Source organism: Falco biarmicus, chromosome 15 (assembly GCF_023638135.1).
Source record: "Falco biarmicus isolate bFalBia1 chromosome 15, bFalBia1.pri, whole genome shotgun sequence".
Taxonomy (NCBI): domain Eukaryota; kingdom Metazoa; phylum Chordata; class Aves; order Falconiformes; family Falconidae; genus Falco; species Falco biarmicus.
Window position 1 is genome coordinate 1,909,197 of NC_079302.1, and position 22,077 is coordinate 1,931,273.

The 22,077-nt window shown below is 45.3% G+C and overlaps 3 protein-coding genes across 10 annotated transcripts in view; 1 reads left to right on the plus strand and 2 right to left on the minus strand.

Annotated features, from left to right (window-relative positions):
• Positions 1-810, minus strand: part of WWP2 (WW domain containing E3 ubiquitin protein ligase 2) — a 43,374-nt gene extending 42,564 nt beyond the window's left edge. For 2 of the 3 annotated variants that reach the window (XM_056361221.1, XM_056361218.1), the window contains exon 1: positions 757-810. In XM_056361221.1, coding sequence (XP_056217196.1) covers positions 757-802 — 46 coding nt within the window. In that variant the 5' untranslated portion in view covers positions 803-810. The remainder of the gene's footprint in view (positions 1-756) is intronic. The other variant, XM_056361220.1, reaches the window with a different exon arrangement.
• Positions 811-832: 22 nt separating this feature from the next.
• NOB1 (NIN1 (RPN12) binding protein 1 homolog) lies at positions 833-3,647 on the plus strand. Its single transcript, XM_056361236.1, has 9 exons — positions 833-989; positions 1,055-1,187; positions 1,287-1,420; positions 1,496-1,567; positions 1,671-1,808; positions 1,901-2,122; positions 2,473-2,570; positions 2,704-2,848; positions 3,067-3,647. Exons 1-9 carry the CDS (start codon positions 912-914, stop codon positions 3,334-3,336), a joined length of 1,290 nt encoding a protein of 429 aa, XP_056217211.1. The 5' UTR covers positions 833-911; the 3' UTR covers positions 3,337-3,647.
• A 1,054-nt stretch (positions 3,648-4,701) lies between these two features.
• Positions 4,702-22,077, minus strand: part of NFAT5 (nuclear factor of activated T cells 5) — a 75,709-nt gene continuing 58,333 nt past the window's right edge. For 3 of the 6 annotated variants that reach the window (XM_056361203.1, XM_056361208.1, XM_056361207.1), the window contains 6 exons: positions 21,645-21,777; positions 21,019-21,096; positions 17,416-17,564; positions 14,468-16,907; positions 13,025-13,271; positions 4,702-12,090 (listed from right to left, as the gene is read on the minus strand). In XM_056361203.1, coding sequence (XP_056217178.1) covers positions 13,033-13,271; positions 14,468-16,907; positions 17,416-17,564; positions 21,019-21,096; positions 21,645-21,777 — 3,039 coding nt within the window. In that variant the 3' untranslated portion in view covers positions 4,702-12,090; positions 13,025-13,032. The remainder of the gene's footprint in view (positions 12,091-13,024; positions 13,272-14,467; positions 16,908-17,415; positions 17,565-21,018; positions 21,097-21,644; positions 21,778-22,077) is intronic. The other 3 variants (XM_056361206.1, XM_056361204.1, XM_056361205.1) reach the window with 3 other exon arrangements.

Genomic DNA, 22,077 nt, shown 5'->3' on the forward strand with positions numbered 1-22,077 from the left:
CTCAGCGCACCTGCCCGTGAGGTGACACAGCCGTCCCGTCTGGGCAGCCTCTCTCCTTCCTGCTCTTAAACCTTGACTCTTTTTCCGCTTTTCTTTTTCCCTGATTCTACATGTCGCTATCGCCTGTTTTAATGTCCCCGGCCAAGTTAACCACCCCTCAGCTACCGGGAAACCCCTCTGCGGTGGGCGCCGCTCCCCTCCCCACCGGCCTGTGCCCGCCCTCGCCCTCTCCCGGGCTGGCCTGGCCCTAGCGCGGCCCCGGGCCTGCCCCGCCGGCGGCCTGCCCTCCCCGCTCCCGCTGCCGACGGCCCGGCCTCGCCGCCGGGGAAGCGGGCAGCCCTGCCGCCTCCCCGCGAACACCAGGCTCACCCGCGGGGCCGCGCCACGGCCGGGACAGCGGCCCGGCAACCGGGCACCCCCACGGGACCGGGCCGGGTCCTGCCCCACAGCTGGAGCCGGCTGCCGGTTCGCCCGGCAAAGAACCGGGCCGGGCAGAGAGGGCCGCCGCGAGGAGCGAGAGGAGGCAAAGCGCTGCGGCGGGCGGTGCGGAGGAGAGATGGCAGCGGCCGGGGCAGACCCCCGCGCCGGCCCCGGGCCTCACCGGGCCAAGCCGGTACCGCCCCGGCGCGGGCAGAGCCCGCGGCTGAGCAGCCCCCGGGGCACCCCGGCGGGTCCTGCCCGCCCAGCGGGAAGCGCCTGAGGAGTGGGTCCGAGCCGTCCTGGACAGCCCCCGCCCCGTCCCGCCGCCCGAGTTACCGGCGCCCGCTCCGCTCCCGCTTCCGGCTCCAGCACCCGCCGTCATGTGACACGCGCCGGTCACCTGACCACGCCGCGCGGAAGCTCCCGGCGTGCCCCGCCCGGACCCCGGCTCCCAGCGGGCAGCGCGGCCACTACGGGGGCCGGGGGGGGCCATGGGACGGGCCGCCATGGCGCGCGTGGCGCACGTCGTGGCCGACACCGGCGCCTTCCTGAGCGCCGCCCCACTGCAGGTACCGGGGTACGGGGGGCCGGGGGGGCCGGGGGCACCGGGCCGGTCTGACGGCGCTGCCTGCAGGACATCGCGCAGCACCTGTACACCGTGCCCGAGGTGCTGGCCGAGATCCGTGACAGGCCGACCCGCCGCCGCCTCGCCGCGCTGCCCTGCGAGCTGCGCCTCCGCCGCCCGCGGCCCGACCTCCTGCGCCTCGGTGAGTACCGGCACCAGCCCCCCCCGCCCCGGCCCGGCTCCCCGCCGCCCGGGCCCCCCCCCAGCCCGGCCCCACGGCGCCCCTCTGCCCGCCCCGCAGTGACCGAGTTCTCCAAGAAGACCGGCGACTACCCCAGCCTGTCGGCTGCCGACCTGCAGGTGCTTGCTCTCACCTGCCAGCTGCAGGCCGAGACCGACGGCCCCGGCTGCCTGCGCTGGGAGCCCCAGGACAAGGTAGGGCCCCCTACCGCCACGCCCCGCCGCCCCCCCGGTATGGGGCCCCGCCGACCCCCTGCGCTGCTCCCCCAGGTGCGGCTGAGCTCCACCCCGCGGCACCCCGAGGCCCCCCTGCACCTCGCCGGCTTCCACCTGCCCGCCAAGGTAAGGGACGGGGCCGCAGCGCTCCCACGGTAAGGCACTGGCATGCGGCCTCGCAGAGCCCACGAGCAGCCATGGCCGAGGGACACCCTGTGTGTCCCCCCAGCACAAGCGCCTGGGGAAGGGTCAGCGTCGTCCCAGCCCCGAGAGGAGAGTGGTCCCACCTGAGTGCGATGAGTTCAGCTCCTTCCTCTACTGGCGAGCCCCCCTGCCCAGCATCGAGGAGGAGCTGCAGGAGCTGCTGGTGAGACCCGGAGCCTCCTCTCCTCACTGCCCTGGTTTCTGGCCAGCCTCTTCGGCTGCGGGTGCCGTAGCTGACTGTCTCCTCCACCGCAGAAAGCTCAAGCCATCTCCGTTAGCCCAGAGCCCACTGAGGAGCACCAGAGCTCTGACAATGGGGCCAGTGCTGATGAAGAGGAGGACAATGAGGAGGAGAGCGACGATGAGGGTTGGATAACACCTAGCAATCTCAAGCAGGTCCAGCAGGACACGGGGCACTGTGACACTGCTCCCGTTGGTATCCAGGTCGGCTGCGTCACCACTGATTTTGCCATGCAGGTGAGTGCTGGTGGCTGCCCAGCACAGGACCCGATCCAGGCTCCAGAGCACGAGGGGCCAGCAGGGTGGGCTGAGGGCAGAGTCTCAGATTGCTCAAACCTCTGGGCTGGTTAAACCAGCACACGGGGATGGAGGAGCACATTGCCCCATTCCCTGGACAGGGTGACAGGAGCGTTGTGACAGCTCCTTTTATCCTAAAACTAGTCAGTTCTCTCCATTGCAGAGACCTCTACAAAGCCCATTGGTGTCGCTTCCATCAGCCTCTCCTGCTGCCTGGGCTGGCAGACCCTGGTTAAAACTTCCGGCTGGTCCCAGCTCATGGTATCGTGGTTTCTCCCTCCTTGTTACAGAATGTGCTGCTGCAGATGGGCCTCCACGTGCTGGCAGTGAACGGCATGCTGATCCGCCAGGCCAGGAGCTACATCCTCCGCTGCCATGGCTGCTTCAAGTGAGTGTGTGCGCACAGAGCGGCACTGCCCATGGCACGGCCACATGGTGCTTGCTGGATGATCCCGCTCATGGGCTAAGCCTGTATTCTGTGGCCCAGGGAGCGGTAAACCCCTTTTGTCCCTGTCTTGCAGGACCACTTCAGACATGACCAAGGTTTTCTGTGCCCACTGCGGTAACAAGACCCTGAAGAAGGTGGCAGTGAGCGTCAGCGATGACGGGAGCCTCCACATGCATTTCTCTCGCAACCCCAAGGTGCTGAACCCCCGGGGGCTCAGGGTGAGTAGCTGTACATCACGCACAGGGCAGCTGCTGCTGGGACAAGCAAGCCTGGCCTGTGGCCGGCAGGTGGGAATCAAAGCAAAGCCATGATTGTCCTCCAGATGTTCCCCTTGGCTCCAGGGCTTTTGGGCTTAGTTTCCTCTGTTTGCTAGAGGCCTGCAGTCACCTTGAAGTCCCTTGGAGCAAGAGTTTAATGACTGCTTTTCTCTTGGCAGTACCCACTGCCAGCCCCGCGAGGAGGGAAGCACGCCAACAACCCTCACCTGGTGGAAGACCAGCCCTTCCCACAGCAGCGGCTGTCCCGCAAGGCCAGGCAGAAAACCAATGTCTTTGACCCCGACTACATCGCCGGTGTCTCACCCTTTGTGGAAAACGACGTCTACAGCCGCGCAGCCAATCTGCAAATCCGGGACGCAGCCCTGGGTGCTGGCAGGAGGCGCCTCAACCCCAACGCTGTGACAAAGAAGTTTGTGAAGAGGAGGTGAAGGGCTGGTCGGGGCCCACCACAGCTTGTGCTGCAGGGGAAGGACCAGCCGCCCGTGCTTTGCGTGTTGCTGCCTAGTAGCTCCGGTGGGGCAAGGGCTCTCCCAACGCCCTTCTGAGAACGGCCGCCCTGGGCAGGGGCCGGGGCCTTTCCTGCCATGCTTCTCTGGTGCCTGAAGAGCAGCAGTGACTGGGGTGGGAGTTGTTGGGTTTGGAGGTGCCTGCCAGAGCCGGGGGGAAGCAGGCCGTGGTAGCAGCATCCCTCCTTGGCCCCTGGCAATGCCAGCATTGCTAATAAACACAAAACCCGGCAGCACCGTGGTTCTGTCTCATTTGTGCAGCTGCTTGTGCCAGGCTCATGGGCTGGCCTGTGCCTTTCTCTCTTTCTCTGAGCCTCGAGAAGAGGAGACTGGGGAGGAGGGAGGGTTTCTCAGGATTTTTCTTTTGTCCCGTGGCACCACAGTGACACTGATGAGATGGGTGGATAATGAATGCTTGCAGCAGGGCTGGCAGCTCCAGAGGGGCAGAAGCCAGTGGCAGGAGGTTGCATTTGCCCCGCTGCAGGACAGCCACATCTGACTGTGGCAGTGGGTGCTGCCCAGGGCAGTGGGTGCAGAGGAAAGCCTTTTGGATAAATCCAGTTAAAACTTCCACAATAAAGCATTCTGTCCAGCTCCTGGGGCAGCTGCAGATTCTTACGCCTGCTGTAGTTTTTCAAAATTACAGGCACTGACTGCCAGAGGTCACCATCCCTGGAGCAGGTCTGCAAGAAGGGGGACACACACCCGAGCCTCAGCAACCCCACATCATTTTTAGCACGTTAGCATAAATACACTAAAGATGCAGATAAAGGGGGACTGTGCTAATGCGTGCACACATGCACACACACACACACACACACTCACACCCACACATTCTAGCGAAGCAGAAACTCCCATTCATCTTGGCTTAGGACTTTGGCATCACCTCCCTGAGGCAGCGCAGCCCCCAGACCACCCTGGGGGAGACCTCTGCATCTCCCCAGCTCCCTCGGAGACAAAATCCTGCTGCAGGCTGACAATGAAAACTATTTCCTTGAATGCTCTATAATTTTCAGGCTGGGGTTTGGGTAGTGCGCCACAAAGGTTACTTTAGACTTCATGCCACAAAGTCAAAAAGAAACATTGCAGTATTTTAAAAGCATAGGCACAACACAGTGCCTTTTCTTAACGCACCAGCTGCAGCAGGACACACCGCCACAGGCAGAACTTGGCATGGGCTCCTGCCTTCCCAGCATTTCCTGGCCCCAGACAGGTTGACTCCATGCTGAAGAATGGCACTTCCAAGATGCCCTTGAAAAAAACACAACAAGACTTTACACTGCAAAATGAAAACTTTCATTGTTTTATTCTTGACTGCAGCTGTTTACAGAAATATAGTTGCGAGTATACAAATGTCCCAATAGAAGCAAAATATTTTTATTTTTTAATATTCAACAAGTTATCACAGGATAGCTAAAAACATAGATGCAAATAAAATATCCCCTCATAGAACAAACTGAAAACACCCGGTATCAGTGCTTTGAAAATCCCAACTACGAAAGCCATATACACAGAAATGCACAAAGGAATATCTGGTGCTACTTTCACATTGCAGGACAGTGGAAGAGGCAGCTCAGCGGTCGACCAGTGCACGCCAGGAACACATGGCAGAAAGGCGGGTAAGCCACTGAAAGATGCAGCTAGTAACAGAGGTAGAAAGCTCTGCTCTGAAGGTTTTTTGGAGCTTACTCATTAATGATGAGCTCAGATGGAAATATCACCTCATTTCAAATAGTGTCCAGAATTAAAAAAAAAAAAGTTTCAGGAATACTGTGGTCTACAAAGCAGGATACTGGAATGTGTTCCCAGTTCTGCAACACCCAGAGGTGCCACTCTCTCTCTCCCCTTTCAAAAGGGAGCTTCCCCCCCAAGCGCCCTTACCCTGCCCCCCAGCAGAGCCACGCTCTTCATGGGACACCCCCGCTGAGGGACACTGGCCAGACCTTCCCTGGCTCACAGAGGGGTGGTTCCAGGGCCTGAAAAAAGAAGTGAAGGCTGTTTGTGTGATCTGAACACAAGACTCTTCGCCAGTCTGAATCCTGGAGCAAATGCACACAACTGGAGCATCTTCCAGCAGGCTGCTGCTGGGTGGCAAGGGGTTTGGAGCCTGAACTGAGCACTTGCAGAGAGTGTCGGTGAGTGTCCCACAGCAAACAGGGAAATCCTTGGATTCCTCCCCCTCGCCCCATTACACTTGAATGTTACAAGGCAATTTCATGAACTGTAGCAAAAGTTACAGGTCTCTGGGAGCAGCAGAGATCAGACCTGCAAGCCGACAGCTCAAGGAGGAGAAATAAGGACATTGGCTTTCAGTTTGGCAGAGGTGCTTTGATAAAGCCTGTATCAGGACAATAACGTTCCTCGATCAACCTCACGTCAAACTGCAGTGGAACACACCTGATTTGGCATGAAGAGTCACAGCAGGCAAAATCCATGCTATTGATTTTACAATCTGGATTTCTTTCAGAGCGCTTAGTTTCTTACAACATCTGTGAGAAATCAGTACGAGTTGTGGCAGGGTTCCTCATTGCTAGAAACCAAGAAGAGCTTTTGCCAGCTTTCAAGGAGTTTTCTAAATATTGACTGTTGCAGTAAAATGTTGGTTAAAAAAAAAAAATTAAATATGCCTGCCTTTATGAGAATAAAGAGAACAGGAATGACAGATTAAGCTTCACCTTTCCAATCCAAGTGCAACCCAGCTGAGCAGCAGCCGGGATCCTTTCCTATGCAACAACTAAGAACCCCCACCGGGAGAGAGCTGTGGGTGTCAGCCCAACTCTGCCAGAGCAACGCAGCCACCACCATTCCCTACCTGCACAAGGTGTTGGGAGACTGAGAATGGAAAAGGTCCCCAAGTCAGGAGTCACTTGAGGAGAGCTGGCTGGGCAGCACGCGGACGCAGAAAGCCAGTGCTGCTGCCGGTGCGCTTCCTGAGCCCAGCCGGTGGGCAGGCTCTCAGCAGGGCTACCAGTTCTACTGTTTTGCTAACACCACATCTGCAATTATTAATAAAAACATATAAAAATAGAAAAGTGTAGAGCCGTTTTCAACCCATGGATATGAGTTACGTTCACAAGCGGAGCAAGTTTCTGGAGCAACATTACCAACAGACCCACATGTACAGTACTGAAAGGTATTTATACAACTATTAATGAGTTACTACAAAAACCTTGGTAAATAACCTCATACTAAGGAAAAGTAGTATTATTTCAGGTTTATAAAAATGTAAATATAACAGTATTCTATGCATGTGTCTACTAATTATTTATATATATTAAATATATGATTCCTCTATATACATATATATAATCCTAGAATATACAGGCATTGCCTATTTACATACCTATACAGATTATAATGAAGGAAAAGCCTCTCCTCCTGTTTAACCCCTCAGAGTCCCGTAGTCAACTAGAGAATTTTACAAGTATGCTTTTACAGGAGTTTCCCTGCTGCTGCATTTTATCTTGTATCTAAACAACATTTCCCGCAGTGACCCTCTACAGTCGATTCCCAGCCCGCAGCGGGCACAGACACGCCTGTTGATATGCTCCAGCAACTGCTGTCCTATGCAGCTGGCATAATTGGTCTGAATATGAACACAAAGTGCTCACAATCTATCCCAAAAGACTACTCCAAATTAAAAAAAACCAAACAAACAAAGCATCTGAGTACTAGTTTCCTTTTAGATTCTAAAATAACAGAGCTGCCACCAGTCCTACTGGGACACAAAAAACACCTATTCCTTGAAAATAAATTTTGCAGTAATGAGAAGCCACCAGCGATCAGTATTTCTTCTCATCTCCCACCTACAACTTTTTGCACAAGAGCATGCAAAGCAATTCATTCTCCTCGTTCTTGCTTCTCTCTCTCAAGATAATTGTCCGTAACCCCTCACACTCTTCCCCATAACCACCCTGAAAAAGTAACCCAACCATCTGCCACGCAAAGGCACGAGATTCCAAACCTGACAGTACAACTCTTTTCCAACTTCTCATGCACGTGCACATGCATGCCTGCGCACACACATACGTACCCTTGAGGGAAACTACGTGTAGGTTTTTTTAGTCTAGTAACAACAGTTTTGACTTTGCTTTTTAATAAATCATTATTTCCTGCTACTCAAATGGTGATTTACACTATGTTTTAAGACAAATGCAAGCTTCTGACTCGCTTGGTATTTTTTCTGACGACTCTGGAAAGATAATAGTAGTAGAAAATCTATTCAGAAAAGTTTTCTTTTTAGAAACTATATCCTAAACCAAAATAACATTAAAAGCTTTTTTTAAAAAAAAAGTTCAACTTCTCTAAATTGGGGGAATGTCCACTGATACAGCTGCCCATACTCCTAGTATTTTCAGTTAAAAAACCTGCCAAAGTTACAAATGCTTAACTCCCCATGCTTTATTCTGTCTTAAAACTAGACAGGAAGAAACCACCCTGTCAGTAATTAAAAGTAATTATAATAAAATGATTGGTGATTAAACATCCACTTTAAAACAGCAACCCTGAAATTATTTCTCGAACTATTTTTATGTTAAAGTAATAGCAAAGCATTTGGCTTGAGTAACTGCTGAAAGATCAGACAGTGAAGAGGCAATTAATAACAAAACGTGGACTTGCTAATTAAGCACGAAGCACCAGTAACTTCCTGCCAGAGGAGATGTTTAGCTAATAACTGTGTATTACGTGTTATTCATATTTTTATATATATATATACACACAGTGTATGAGCAGAGAAGAGAATGCACGCAGCCTCGCGCCTGGTGACTAGCAGGTACGTCTCCCTCAATTTGAACCTGTGCCAGCAACTGGCCGTTCTGTAAAGCACCATGCACCGCCGGCGCTGTGCAGGCAGCAGGCCACGGGCGCTTTAGAGGCACAAACAGCTGAAGAGTATAGCCCACATTTAACACTGAGGTTTAGATTTAATGATTCTTTAAAGAGCAAGCTCAAGCAGCAGAAAAAACAGGATACAGAAAACCCATCCCAGCAACGCAGCTCTACAGTTTTTTTTCACCTGTCTTCTACACTTAATCACTGCTTTGTGGATGTGATAGTAACTTCCCCTTTACAATAACATCAGGAGCTTTACCTTTATAGAGACTAACATCTCAGTATCATCTAACTTTCTCAACCCAAATGGACCGGACACGATGCCACTGCCTCTGCAAACAAGCACTGTCTGTTCGCAGCTAACAGGCACGCCAGCATGAGCGCGCAGAGGAGTGAACACAGGGATTAAACAAACAAACAAACAAAAAAAGCAGCAGAGTAAGCTCCAATTATCAGTATCAACTGTTCAAATTACAAAAGTACATGTTCAGGACTTTAAATACAGATGTGGCTCACACTGTTCCAGGGTTTTTCTGCCATGAAATCCCACAGCCTGTCTTTAAGCTCTTTATTGGCTTATCAAACCTCTCTTTATCCTCCATAACAGCTGTCTGCAAGCAGCAGTTCAAGCACTAATCAACCGCTGAGCAACCTCTTCATTCATAAGACAAATACTTTTTGTAACCAAATCACATGTTCAAAGTGTTGTACATTTAAACATTGACCTAAAATGAACAAGATAAATTTAACACAAGAAAAGAAAGGTGTTATCCAGAAGTGAAAAATGTGATAGCACAGCCCTTTTTTTTTTTTTCTCTCCTTTTTTTTTTTTTTTTTTTCCTCTTCTCTTCACAAGTGACCTAAAATACGCACACAATTCAAACATACCCTTCCCCTGGAGCTGTAGCAGTCTTGGTATGAAGTTCTCTTTGGACACCCATCTTGTGAAATGGAGAATTGGTCCCTGGTGACTTGGCACTGACCGACAGCACTTGAACATAAGGATACACCCCTTTGGAACAACTGAACGAATTGAAGCAGCACACAAGCGAATTTATCATTCCTATTACTTCTTCTGTGTATGAAGGCCCCAGATGACACCCAGCAGCTTGTTCTGGGACTGCAATCCTGCAAAACCCACCAGTTCATTTTCAAATAACTGGCTATCGACTTCCAAGACCATCTGGAAGTTGTTTCGGTCCATAATTCTCAAGTTTTCTACCTAGCTTCCTACAGCATTTAGTCAATGCTGCGAGATTGCCGTTTTCATGTCATAACCGTAACAAGATTTTGTTAATATTTCATCTTAGCAGGGAGGGGAATAAAAAAAAAAAATCATAGAAAGAAAAGTATGGTTCAGGGTTAAAGCAGCTCTGGACATTATGAAGCAGGGAAAGTTTTTTTTAATCATGATTAAAATTTTAAACATTTTAGCATAATCATAAATTAAGAGTTAAAACACAGAGGCGCTAATAATAAAATATTAAATAGACAATGATAGTGGATAAAAGCTGAATGGCTCATTCTGAATGAAACCCCATTATTTAAGATACGCCTAAATGCCTACAGGTTTCCTTCCTAGATCGTATTGCTGAGTGACAGACACATTGAAACACACAGTGAAGCTTCTCATAGCCAGCTGGAACAATAAATTGCCTGATGGAATGGCGAGAGATGAACAAGTTATTTATGTTGCAAAAAGTACTTAAATACTCAATAAAGACATAACAAACCCCACCCCACCCCACTGTTATCAGACGCCACGTTGTGGTAGAACATCAGACAAACTCACAAATTTACCACAAAAATGTGTGGCAAAAAGAATATTTTATATATATGTATATATATAAATTTTTATATTTATGCCAATGTACTCACTCAGTACAAATAGCAAAATAGTATACCATTTCCTAAATACAAAATATAGCTTTCCAAAAAAATGAAACACACATTAGATATAAACCATCCAAAACTTGAACGATTGAAAACTGTATTCAAAATTAAATGACCCAGAGCAGGTCTCTTTCTGAAAAGTTCCCTTCATATCGGCAAGAAGCCTTACTACTGAAAACGTAATTCAATGCCTCTCAATGAGAGAGAGAAAGAGAGACAGAAAGAGAAAGTGAACGTTATGACAGACTGACAAACGGGAAATCCATTAAAACAAACAAAAACTCTACACGGCTCAACTAAGCACACAAGTTAAGGGAAAAACACACAGTAAACAGACTAGAGTAACTTAAAATCCATTTACAGATTATTCTTTGTTATTTAAAATAACAAAAATGAAAAATGACATGATACCAACTACACTCTACCAAGGCATAATAGCCATACGTGACAGCTGTTTGGCTCTAACTGCAGCAACAGCCTTCTACGTGCAGAAGGAGAAGAAACAAACATCTGAATGAGGCTGTAGTGAGATATCACAAAACTGTCCAGATAGTTGGAGCACCCAAAAAAATTCACATGCCTCACAATACAACTGCATGGTCTGGAGTGGGTTGGTTTTACATTCTGTAACATCATCTTTTTTTTTTTTTTTTTAATTGAAACATGACAATCTAGAAACTATACTTGGAGGATCGTTGGAGGAATAAAATAATCACTTCAAAACTGCAATGAGCTCAATATGCTACAAAGATGCAATGGCTCAGCATGAAGTGAATTTTTCAAGAATGCTTACAAATTACGTAATTTGCCCCCTACTTGGAGTAAAGTCAAGCTGAAGATTTACATCAGTTAACAGCTAGAAAATGACTGGTTAAGGGGGATTCCTGCATTTAGAAGGTGGCAGAGAAATTCTTCCTCTTTCCTTAATCCTTGATTATTTGTCAAAGCTTCTACTGACTAAGCAATTGAATGCCACGGATTCCTAAAAGCTGCCTCTGATCTTTAAAGCCAGTAGGATATTTATGTCTTTCTTTAAAAACGCAACATGAAACTGAGGGAGAAAGAAGGAAAACCATGAAAAGAATGAAAGGGAGAAGGCTGGTTTGAGAACGGCTAATGCTGCTTTACAGAGTTCTATCCATACAGTCAGAGTGAGGGACACAGAGGAATTCTTTCCTCAGCCAGACAGAATGTTCTTTTCAAGTTGAAGGTATTTTTGAGGATAAGATTTTAAGAGCAAAATTTAATTGAAAGTTCCCCTTCATGTCTTCATTTTGTTAGAGCCACTAAACCCTTGCTCTATGTACACTTAGACGTACGAGACATGGAAAACCGTTAATCACATTCTCAGATGGGCAGCACCCACCTCTGGCTATCTACAGCAGCAAGCAATTCTCTGTTTGTTTACAACAGTTACCAATATTTTTCATTGCCACCTACTGCAATTAAAAAATTGCAGTATTAGCTCTCCTACTCAACCGTAAAACATGCGATCCCTTCACATACTGACAGCTATGAGTCATGGCTCATGTCACAGGCATTTGATGTTTCTGCTTCGCAAGCTTTTCTAGTCAAAAGAGTGGATGTGAAGAAGGAAGAGGAGGGAAAAAAGTAAACGTGGTAACATGTATTACCTTCTAACAATAATAACTGACCAGATATGCTTTAAATTCGGAGAGCACCCCACTGTCAATGAGCTTTAGGAATCTGGTAACAGTACAATCCCATGCCCCAGCAAAACAAAGCATAGCTTCTCAGCATTATTGGCACTACAGATCCCAAGTACTATGGTCATAGCCTTAGGTGCTAGACACTGCAACTGGCCACGTGTGTGCTCTTTAGAGAAGAGGGCCACTTTTTGACAGAAGCAATCAGTTCCGCACAGCCTAATCCAGAGTTGGAAGGTCTGAGAGGATCTGGGAAATCATCACTTTTTTCTTCACAGAATATCTGCAGGAAAAAACAAGCAACCAAAAAAGTTAGGCAGAACAAACAGAAGTCATCCTCTTACTTCTGTGTAGTTCCCTCATCTTGGAAGTGCTCTTCACAAGGAGACATGAAGCCACTTAGTATCAGCACGCACTCTCCTCCATAAAGCAGGTTTACTCTCCTTCCATGCTCCTGGGGTTTTTTGCTGTTTGGTTTGGTTGGTTTGTTTTTTAAAGTTCGTAATTTCATATACAAAACAGTTTAGGTTAGAAAATGGAGCGTATCACTGAAATGAAACTTATGAGGGATTTAGGACAGCAACACAGTTAACTAGAGCCAAGATACAGACTGCGGACAATACTAGATCCCAGAATCGTCCTGGTTCTTGGGTACTCATTTGTAGTCAAAGCCTCTTCCACCTCTCTGAAAAAGGCACCTTCTAAAAGCAGAATGTTTCCTAGTAACAGCTGATCGTGTCAGCTCATTTTTAGCAAAGACTCGGCATGTGGCGTACTCTCAACAGCTGCCATATTCTACCAAAACTTGTTTTCACATTACATTATTGTAACCCAGGGGGCAACTTCAGAACAGTAGACACTTGACGTGTTATTTACTCAATAAGCCTTAAGTTTTTAACTACAGTCATATTTCGCAACTGTTTTATCTGCTGAGCTGTCAGTGATCTACTCTCCTTCCTAATAAAGTACTAGACTGTAACAACAGATGACAAAACATACCACAACTGAACAAGACCCAGCCTCAACCGTTTCATACAAATTCTGATGACTGTTTTTAATAACCCTTCATTCTCTCCACTGGTATTATGTTCTTAATTCAGCATTACTGACATTTCAGCTGACCTCTTAAAGCATGGTAATACACTCCAGAATGAAGACTCACTGAGCAAAAGTATGTGTAGCAGGGAAGAACCCAGAAACTCAAATGCATTACTTACTTGATTAATTAAAATGAGCCAGCCATATTGTTCCCCTGATTTTGCAATGACACAAGCAGATCATCTATTTTCTCAATATTCTGATTGGTTGCCATAGCCGAAGGTAGCGGAGAAGTCTCCGATATCTGCTGGGAGAGAAGCGCTGGCACTGCTGCTTGTCCTTCGCTCTGTGGCTGACCTGGCTGACTTATAGCCATCAACTCATCCGGCAACGTAGCTGGTCCAGAAGTTAGCAGCTGGCCACAGTCTGTTAGACAGCAAGGGAAGAACAAAGGATCACTTAGATTAGCTTAATACACGCAGTGAATTAGCCAGCGCCTTCACATACATCCATACTGACTATAACCTGTAGAAAGTTACATGTGCTTTTGTTCACAAGACCACTGTTGCTCACCACTGCCTCAGGGTATAAGCAGAGGCTCAAGGCATACATATTGAATACACGGACTCTGCAGTAAAACCAAATGCTACTAACACCCCAAAGGACAACGCTTAGCTGGAAGTAAAGCAAAATGCACAGCATAAGGGAAGTGTTGAATATGCCCATCCTTTCTTAATAGAGAGATGTATCTTTTTCAGTTCAGCCAAGGTGTCCGCTAGCTCCTTCTACAACCTGCAAATCGAGTCTCGTCTCCTATTGTTAGCACTATCGTCAGCTTCACGGAAAGGTTTGGCTGCGGATTGCCTGATGACCAAAGAGTTCATACAGCAAAGCCCACATTCAGGTGTAACCACAGACTAAGGGCTTTCTGTCCACGGCTTTCACAAGCTGCCACAATCATCACCTGCACCTGCTACTTCTGGAGCTTCACAGGTACGACAGGCAGCGGAAAGGATCTATGTCCCAAAGAACTGCCACAGAGGCTCAATTCAGAGATGAGATATGGAAAAGCGCAGGCTTATAAAACTAAAGGGGGTTCAAATACTCATCAATAGACGCTTTTCTGGACTATGCAGTTTCAGAAAATCTTTGCTTTTCTTCAACAACACATGGAGAAAGCCACTGCATAAATTGTGGAAACCAAATGCAGCAAGACAAAGATTAGCAGAGCTGTCCTAAGAGGGCCTAACTGTTATTTGTAACATGTGCACACATGTATTCACACGTTATTTGTGTATGTGTTATTAATAGTGTCTTATATATTATTTCATATATATATACTTATTTCTATAGAGATATACACACAATTCTAAGCTGGTTTTATCACATCAATCCTAAGCTAAAATACCTGTTAGTGGTCTTACACTAAGTGTACTCACGCAAAATCAATATTCAGAGCAACACGATGAATATGTATATTCTCCACTGTAGTGCTACATCATTTATTCTAGATATATATTTGGTTTTTGTAATATCTTAGACTTGAACAATCAATTGTCTTGTGGACTCCAATTAATAGCTCTTCGAAATTCTAAACTCAGAATCAGGCACTTATCACTTACTGTTTTGAATGCCAAAAAGGAAAATTCCCGATGTTTGCTGAGATGAAGCAGGAGAATTCTGCAGCTGGTTGATAGCACCTCCTCCTGTGTTGTGAAACAAAGAAGCTTGTTGCTGTGGAGGAGAAGCAGTTCCTTGCATTCCTGCCATGCTGTTTTGAGAAGAGTACATAGGAGACTGCTGCAGCTCTTGCTGGCTCATACTATTCTGCAAGGCAGACATGGAAGCTGAAGAGATGAAGAGGGTGACTTGTTGCTCTTGAGAACTTGGCGATCCTTGGACCAACTGAATCTGGGGTGAGTTATGGAAGATGGCTGGCTGCTGTGCTTCCGCCTGGTTGGATCCAGGATTCTGAAGAGAAGACACTGTAGTCTGACTCTGGAACTGCATGGGCTGCTGCTCCTGGTTCATTGATGCCATGTTAGTCTGTGGATGAAAAATGGACTGGCCTTGTTGCTCCTGATTGGTAACTGGGTTTTGATTCGGATTGAAAATCATGTTCTGCTTTTGAGAAGCAATTGTACTCATGGCATTTTGATTACTGAACATCATGTTCTGCTGTTGTTGCTGCTGCTGTTCTTGAGACGGAGGACTACTCTGAATAGCAACTATTGAATGCTGAGGCTGGAAGATAGCTCCTTGTTGGTTCTGAGGAATTGAACTGGACTGGATGGAGCCTAATGACACTTGAGGCTGAAACAAACCTTGCTGAGCAGGCTGAGCCTGGGGCTGTTCTTGGGGAAGCATAGAACTCTGGATATGAGATATCTGTGTCTGCTGCTGGAAAGAAGTCTGCTGTTCAGTGTTTGTTGCTGTCTGAAGAGGAGAAATGGAATTTGGGCTTGTAAAGAAGGACATCTGTTCTTCCTGAGTTGCAGGGTTGCTCATTGAACTTTGGGAAAGGAACATGTTGGCAGACTGCTGGTCTTGAGGAACTGACGAGCTCTGTAATACACCCATGGCGTTCTGTGAGTGGAACATTGGAGGCTGCAGTTGGTCTGAGGAGTTAGTACTAGTCTGGTTGTGGACAATGGAATTTGGACTGTGAAAAATAGAGCCTTGTGTTTCCTGTGATATATTCTGAGTATCGCCAATAGGATTCTGAGAGTGAAAAAGCTGAGCTTGTGAATGCGGAGACTGCTGCATAAAGCTTCCCGACTGAATCGACATGATTTCTCCACCTTGCTGGAACAGACCACCTCCTTGTTGTTGAGTTCCACTTGCCTGAACAGTCATCATGCTTTTGGTAGATGAAAAGAGATTAACTTGAGATTGACTTTCCCCACTATGCTGCATTTGAACCATCGTCTGAAACACATTACTCTGCATCTGTTTACTCTGTCCTGAAGCTTCTTCTCCATCCGCAGAATTTGATGCCTGAAACATAGCAGGTCCGTTGTTGGAGACCTGCTGCTGAGCAGTAGGAGTAGTTTCACTTCCAGAAACACCAGGAGATGAAGAGAATAATTCGCACTGCATTTGCATGTCTTCACTTGTGGATAACCCACTCATTATGTGAGAAGCCTGCTGGTAAACAGGTGACTGTTGGAGGGCTCCGTTCCCTGAAGTTGTTGAAGAGAACAAATCAGACTGCATTTGCGTTGCAGCTTGGCAAATGTTTTGTTGGATTCCTATCACCATTGCCGCAGAAGTCTCCATCGCCTGCTGCTGCTGCTGCTGCTGTTGTTGCTGCTGTTGATTGGACAATGCATTTTCAGGCTGTGAGTGAACATTTTCAGCTCGTCCAGGCAAAAGGTTCTCTGCTCTGGAATGGACAGCTGTGTCTGATGAGGAAAATATCCCGGGATTTACACTATTTTGTATCTGGCTAACTTGCTGAAAGATATCTGCATTTAGCTGATCTTGAACATCCTCACTGTTGTCTGAACCAGAAAACAGAACAGAAGATAACTGCTGTTGAGCTTCCAATACCTGTTGCACCAAGTCAACATTTCTGTTGCTGCCAGTGGCAGTGTTTGTTGGATAATTTCCAGCTTGCAGTTGCTGTATAGTGTTCTGCAGCTGACTCACGCCACTTGCTGATGAGAAAATACTGGATGAAATCTGTTGCTGCAATGCCTGTGCTGGTTCTGAGAGTGTAGACTGTTGTTGTTGTGATGCATCAGTTAATTGTGACAAAGTGACTACTGTGCCATCTGATTGCAAGACTTCCCTGGTTTGGGAATCTCTTGTTTGGAACTGTGCAGCTTGCTGCAATAATGCATCACTGTTCTGCAGCTGACCCGGAGCAGAGACTGCTGAAAAGCTACCAGGCTGGGAAATGTCCTGCGTTTGGATAGTAGTTAATGTCTCTGGATTATACACCTTCTGCTGCATTTGTTGCTGGTTTTCATTTTCAGAAGGTAAATGGGAAGCAGAAGTTGATATGCCAGACATACTGTTTTCCAATGTTTGTTGAGTTGGTCCAACCACACTTGAAGCCTGGAAAGTGCAACACATTAAGCAATCTGTAAGCTTACTCAGGTTATGCTTATAAAATTTCCACCAATCCACTATGTTCAAGAAAGATCAGACAGAAGATCTGATGTATCTCTCCACACATAACCAAACATATAAGCAAATGGCTAGCAGTGGAAATGCTACTTTTCAAGGAAGGGGCTACGGTACAATTTAACAAAAGTGATGCTAGGAAGTGATTACAATAAAATTCCTACAGTAACTTACTAGTTCTGTGTCACAGGACAAAGAACAATTCATCATAGTACCACTAACCAATCAATCACTCTGTTTGAAAGTAACATCTTGTTCCAGCATTCAAAGGAAATCGTCTGTTATTTTAATCATGCTCTGTTGTCACGTTATACCCCGACGGATCTCAGACATGACACTGTTCCTGTGTGTTACTCTTGCAACTGTTAGAATGTGGGCTAATGGGTAGATGTAACTAAGACTATTAAAGCTACTGTCTTCAGATCACTATCAAACTTACCTTGAAGACAGGGGGAGATCTTTTTTCTGCACTTACTTCCATTGGAGCCACATCTTCACTCTTAATCATACTGCTTGGCATGAGTGGAGTTATCAAGGCACTAGGAAGAATGTTCACCTTCTCCAGGTTACAACCAGTGGCCTTCGCTGCTGCCATCACAAATAAAAAAAGAAGGGCAACGGAGCGTTAACATTCACTAGGCAAAGAGTGGGTTTCTGGTGGTGCCTGCTTCCCGTTTCACTTTTCAGTTCCACCATAAGAGCTCTCATCCTCATCTAAGACACCAATACGCAGAGGGATCATTGCAAACATTTGAATACTTCAAATACTTGGAATACTACAGATAATCCTAGAAAACCTGAAACTTTCAACAGTTATTTTTAAGACTAACAGCAATGCTGTATTTTGATTTCCTTCCATTTCGTATCTTTCTAGACCAGGACAGCCATCCACCAACCGCCTGAACTACAAACTAACAGCTTAAGACATCTGTCCACAAATTATCAGGTTTTAAACTTTACTGCACTTTAAGTGTACAACTTCTCTATTTAATTTTGAAAAATGTCTGCTTTCAGATAACCATATGAACAGAATGCTCAAAGCATTTAGACTCTACTTTTGTTCTGCTAAAGGACTAATCAAGCAAAAACTTGATAAATCTGCATGTCAGCTCTGTAGCAAGAGCAAGTTGTTATTCTGCCTTTGCAGAACCTATATTGTCTATCTTTTTTAATGTAGAAAGCTGGCTTCTTAAAATTAATTAGATCTTTTTAGTTTTAATTTTTCCCGATCCACACAAAAAATATTACATAAACTGAGATCTTTGCTGTAAATGAATCATACTGCCTTGATTTCAAATACTGCTGAAATTGAGCTTAAAACAAATCCATGGCAAAGCCGGTAAAAAACATAGTTCCGTAAGTACTTATAAGTAAATTAAAGAATTAATCGTCAACATAAAGCAACAGATCTCCAGGCTTTAAACAAATTTAGATCTTACAATAACATGGCAGTAAATTTTCTGCAAATTTCTATCAAGAGTATGCCACGTCCTCAGTTACAGTCCTCGTGTGTTTACTCTATGTAAAACCAAAGATTCTCTCCCGAAATGTTATTTTCTCTCTTCAGCAATAAATTATCAGCCATCAGTATGGCAACAGTTGTCAATATACTGACACCCAAATAAACTCTTTCCCTCCTGTTAACTCACAGGTTTGGGGTGGCTCCAGAAATACAAGCCCCGTGACCTGATGTGCTGGGCTGTGCTGCTGGCAGGGAACACAATTTGAATGAAACTACTCTAAAATACACCGACTTCAGGACAGCTAGTCATACAGCACATTTAAAGACACCAGTTAATATTTTTCTATACTGTAGTCACTATTTATAAGCTTTTCTCTTCTATGTGCTTAATCATGTTGTGTTCATCAGAAACAATAAAAAAATTATCTAAGCAATTTTAAAAAACCCCAATGGTATACAGATTAGGTACTAGCAATGCTACGTTCATTCACGGTGATGTATTTGCTTGAAAGAATGAAAAAAAGAAGGGAGATTAATAATGAAAAAGAAGTTTCAAAAGCAGAGGAACACCTGATTTTGTACTATGTTTTTGTAATACACTTCGTTGAGAACTTCTGAATAGTTACCACCAATACCAAGACATACACACCCCTCTTTCCATTTACTCGCGAACTGGAAGCTGAAACCACCATTAACCACTTAAAAAAATGGTCCAGTGCTACTTCATTGTTGGAAGGCAAAGACCCGAACTACATAGTTGTCCATGTATCTCCATCTCCTTCAAGTTTTACAGAACAGCTTAGAATTATAGATTTGTTGTCTTGAAATGTAACTTGTCATTCAAGTCTGTCAAATCTGCGGACTCTAAAAACATTAGAGCTAAGAATCTGTACTGGCTTTGGGAAGTCACGTTTTGGCTTTTTTACATACACAGGTGTTTTAATAGAAATTATTTTAATAAATATTCAGAGATACCAGAGACAAAGATTAAAATTGCCTGTGATAGGAAGAGAAAGGCCCTGCAGCAAAACGCCTAACTGTACATGTGTCCAGCAACAACAGTTCTTTCTATTTGGCCAGGACTGCTGGAAATGATGCCACTTAAGAAACTGTGAATTCTAGGATTTCGCTCCCAGTGAAAGGAAACAGCAAGGAAGTAGCATCCCACTGGATTCCCACCTGGTCTTTATCAATTCAGAACTGTGAGGAAGGACAGGCTGGGAAATATCCAGAGACAAAGTACACAAAGCAGACAAAATTGTCTGACTTTAGTTCATGATCAACCTAGAGTAGAAGAGGTACAGGAATGATTGTCAGAAAAAGAGCTGGCTAGCAGAAAACCCACACAAGAAAGTAAATTAAGATTTATCACATTAAATGTGATAAATTAAATGGAGGACATGAAGTAACAGAAATAGCACGCTGTGTTCTTATGAACAGCAGATGTTCTCCTGAAGCAGTTGGTCTCTTCCCTTGGTTAAGCCTCCATACTAGATTAGATGGATGTCAGGCTTGCCCTGATACAGTAGTTATTTTCCTCATCTTTTTAATCTCGCTACTAGAAGCCTAACCAGCCTTTTTATCAGCTTCTTCATTGCCCTAAATATTTTTGCATATTTCTCCCCCAAATACTCTCTGCAGGTTTAAACTCATCGTATCTTGTATTATCCTCCCTAACAAGCTGAAAGTCAACTTGTAAATATATCCCCTGCCAAGACCAAGCTATTAACTTCAAACATGAGCTTCATGATTTTAACCTGGAGCTATGGATTCCTATCAAACTTGTGATCACACTGTGCATTTGCTTACCTTTCAACCTGCTTTCACCAGAGCAGGCTATGGAAATTTCCACTAACCTTTGCACACTACCATAGTTTTAACAGTCAAGTAAGAAACATTTCCTTCCTCTATTTCAATATTTGAAGGATCAATTCACTTCACACTTAAAAACCAAGCAAACCCAAAACTTGGTCCCTTAGAACAAAACGACAAACTTTGCACGGACAGAATGGTCGGGCAGGGGTGGGGGGGAAGCCCTCCCTGAAGGGAGTAAGTTAAAATTGCCAGAATTAGCGTTCTTCACTAGACCCACTGAACGCAGTCTTACAACACCACCGGACAGCTTCCAAAAAATACCAAGTTGGCATCTTTGTATTATTCAGTGCTCAGTTCTTCCCCACCACCACCTTTACATGTGTTTTTTCTTAAATTAAGACTACACAGTTTCTAAATCCTTTGTACTAACTACCATCTTAGGCTTCTTTCTTTTTTCTTCTTCACTTGCAAGCATATTAAAGGAAGATTAGACTGCAGGGCCTGAAGCACAAAAAATGAAACTATTTCTTTTTAATATTATTTTTTGCAAAGTTATTGTTCTATACTGTTCATGTTACAATATACTTAAAGGAATACTGTTATAAAGTAAAATATTCAGAATCAGAAAACAAACCTCACTGTAAGAATATGGCCAGATTTCACAAGTACACTTATTTTCAACAGGATGTCTGATTCATTCCTCCAAATTTGGGCAAGAATTTATGGTTAAATTATTAATAACAATGATAAGAATCAATTTAGTACCTTTTATAGCCTCTTCAAAAGAACAATGTTGGGCTGGGCTGGAGATTTCCTTCTTCACATTAACATTCAGAGTACCAGCTGTTGAGACAAAACACATTGAGAACTTCCTTATGTTAAAACAACAAACAAGCAAAAAAAACCAAAGCAAACCAAAACAGTTACTTATATCTTAAAGAAATAAAGGTCCTCTGAAAACCACACAAACTTTGCAGTGTGTATTGTAAATCAATAAATAAACAAACAAAAAGACATGATATTGTCAAACTTCAACTCTCCTTAGGATAAAGCTTGGTGCTATCTTTTGTTTGCATTTGGTGCACTGTATGCAATATGTATACTTTTTTCGTGCTCGGTTCATTTTGAGCCTTATACTAGAAATGGATGCTACTTTGTAAGAACACCTGTCTCCATGCAGCTGAAATTTGAGATACTTGCCACATAAACGAGAAAAGCAAAGCCTCTAGATTTTATTACCTAACAGAGCAAACCTCACCAGCAAGAGGCGTTTGAAAAGATCCACGTTACTTAACAGTTCTGTTGTATGGACTAAACACTACGAAATCAGAAATGAGATGCTTAGCAGGTAAAACTGCCCATTCCTTCTTCCAGTTCTCAGTTTTACATACATGTATCTGGAGTGTACGTAAATGGTTGCACATCATGTGATCTTCCAGCATTGGTAACCACATATATTCCCACAGAAACAGCTGAGGTTATTTGCTGGTCATGATATGGTGGCACCTTCACAATAAGGTGGTTCTGCAATGCAAAAATAATTTTGAAAATAAGACATTAGAAACTGTATTTCATCACTATTGAGCTTAATTGTATTTACATCCATCAAACAGAGAGAGTGATCACCACAAAGAACAAAGACATTGGGGGAAACATCAAGTCACATTTTCAGTGAAATAAACTGATAACTAACCTGTGCCACAAGAGAGATTTGAATTATCTGCCTATACAATGCTCACTGGCAGTTTATAACTCAAACGGAAGGTGCAGAAAGGAAAGACATGAAGTCCAGTACTTTAAACATAAGCTTATGCCTAACATGCC